At 42.6% G+C, this 1,895-nt stretch overlaps 1 protein-coding gene across 1 annotated transcript in view; it reads left to right on the top strand.

Annotated features, from left to right (window-relative positions):
• DDX43 (DEAD-box helicase 43) overlaps positions 1–1,895 on the top strand; it is a 21,316-nt gene that overhangs the window by 9,360 nt on the left and 10,061 nt on the right. The window contains exons 5-6 of the mRNA XM_037736967.1: positions 1,155–1,311; positions 1,773–1,807. Coding sequence (XP_037592895.1) covers positions 1,155–1,311; positions 1,773–1,807 — 192 coding nt within the window. The remainder of the gene's footprint in view (positions 1–1,154; positions 1,312–1,772; positions 1,808–1,895) is intronic.

Here is a 1,895-nt window from a genome sequence, read left to right as displayed (position 1 = left end):
CACCGCAACCTCCACCTCCTGGGTTCAGGCAATTCTCCTGCCTCAGCCTCCTGAGTAGCTGGGATTACAGGCATGCACCACCATGCCCAGCTGAATTTTTGTATTAGTAGAGACGGGGTTTCACCGTGTTGACCAGAATGGTCTCGATCTCTTGACCTCGTGATCCACCCGCCTCGGCCTCCCAAAGTGCTGGGATTACAGGCTTGAGCCACCGCGCCCGGCCGTTAATTTCTTAAACACTTGAGTCCTTGTTACCTGTAATTGGAAGGTTTCATTTATTTATTTATTTTTATTTTTGTAGTTAAAGTCTTTCTTTGTCTCCCAGGCAGGAGTGCAGTGGCATGATCTCAGCTCACTGCAACTTCTGCCTCCTGGGTTCAAGCAATTCTCCTGCCTCAGCCTCCCAAGTAGCTGGGACTACAGGCGCATACTGCCACACCAGCTAATTTTCTGTATTTTAGTAGAGAGGAGGTTTCACCTTGTTGCCCAGGCTGGTCTTGAACTTCTGAGCTCAGGCAATCTGCCTGCCTCGGCCACCCAAAGTGCTAGGATTACAGGCATGAGCTGCCTTGCCCAGCCTTGGAAGGTTTGAATTGCAAGGTTTTTTCTTACTATTAAAGTTTGATAAAACTGAGAGATGCTTGTAAACTTTCACATACACAAAAAGAAAAAAAAACTGAGAGATCCTATGGAATAGCAGAACAGTTAAGGTGAGGTACAGGGTAACTTACTGCATGATCACCTGTCAAATTGATAATACTTCCTAACACATAGGATTGTTAAGGATGCATTAATGAAACATGTGGAACATTGTAGGCCTTCCCTGTTTGCCAAATCTGATTTTAATTTATGAAGCATGGTTTTCAGGCTTCTCATCTTTGATCTATGAAACATTCATTGGCCTACTAATGTATAATGTTTTTGTTTTGTTTTTTTGCCAGAAAAACTGTATAATGTTTTTAACCTTCCCATTGCAACTATTCTCAGATAAGAGACAGATGGACTCTTGCTTCTATTTCTTTATACATTTCATTATAACTTCCCCCACAGTCACAGTTGCAGTTGAATTTCTAGATAAGACCAGACTGATTTGGAGAATGTCTTGCTTGGGGAGTAAAGCGAGAAAAGCCACTAATCGTTTTTATTCTTTGAAGGAAAGAAAATTTTAATATAACATGGGATGACTTGAAGGATGGGGAGAAACGACCTGTCCCCAATCCAACCTGTACATTTGATGATGCCTTTCATTACTATCCTGAGGTTATGGAAAACATTAAAAAATCAGGTTTTCAAAAGCCAACACCTATTCAGGTATGCTTTCATTAATTACAGTATTTCACTCAATGTTTTTATTCAAAAATAGCGATGTCTTTGTTTTTTGCTTTTTGTTTTTGTTTTTGTTTGAGGTGGAGTTTCACTCATTACACAAGCTGGAGTGCAGTGGCACAGTCTCGGCTCACTGCGACCTCTGCTTCCTGGGTTCAAGCAATTCTCCTGCCTCAGCCTTCAGAGCTGGGATTACAGGCGTGCACCACCATGCCTGGCTAACTCTTTGTATTTTTTGTAGAAATGGGGTTTCTTTTTTTTTTTTAAAAACCAACCCCATGATTCAAGAAATGGGGTTTCACCATGTTAGCCAGGCTGATCTTGAACTCCTGACCTCAGGTGATCCATTTACCTCAGACTGCCAATTGCTGGGATTACAGGCATGAGCCACCACACCTGGCCGATATCAGATTGTTAGAAGACACCAGGGAGCAACTGTCTCTTAGCATTCCCCCAGCACCTTCTCCCTAGTGTTCAAACAGTTTTTTTTTTGTTTTTTTTTTTGAGACGGAGTTTCACTCTTGTTACCCAGGCTGGAGTGCAATGGCGCGATCTCGGCTCACCGCAAC

Source organism: Cebus imitator, unplaced genomic scaffold, assembly GCF_001604975.1.
Source record: "Cebus imitator isolate Cc_AM_T3 unplaced genomic scaffold, Cebus_imitator-1.0 Scaffold32, whole genome shotgun sequence".
NCBI lineage: Eukaryota > Metazoa > Chordata > Mammalia > Primates > Cebidae > Cebus > Cebus imitator.
The sequence above is the reverse complement of the archived record's forward strand: the minus strand, read 5'-3'. Positions and strand labels throughout refer to the sequence as shown.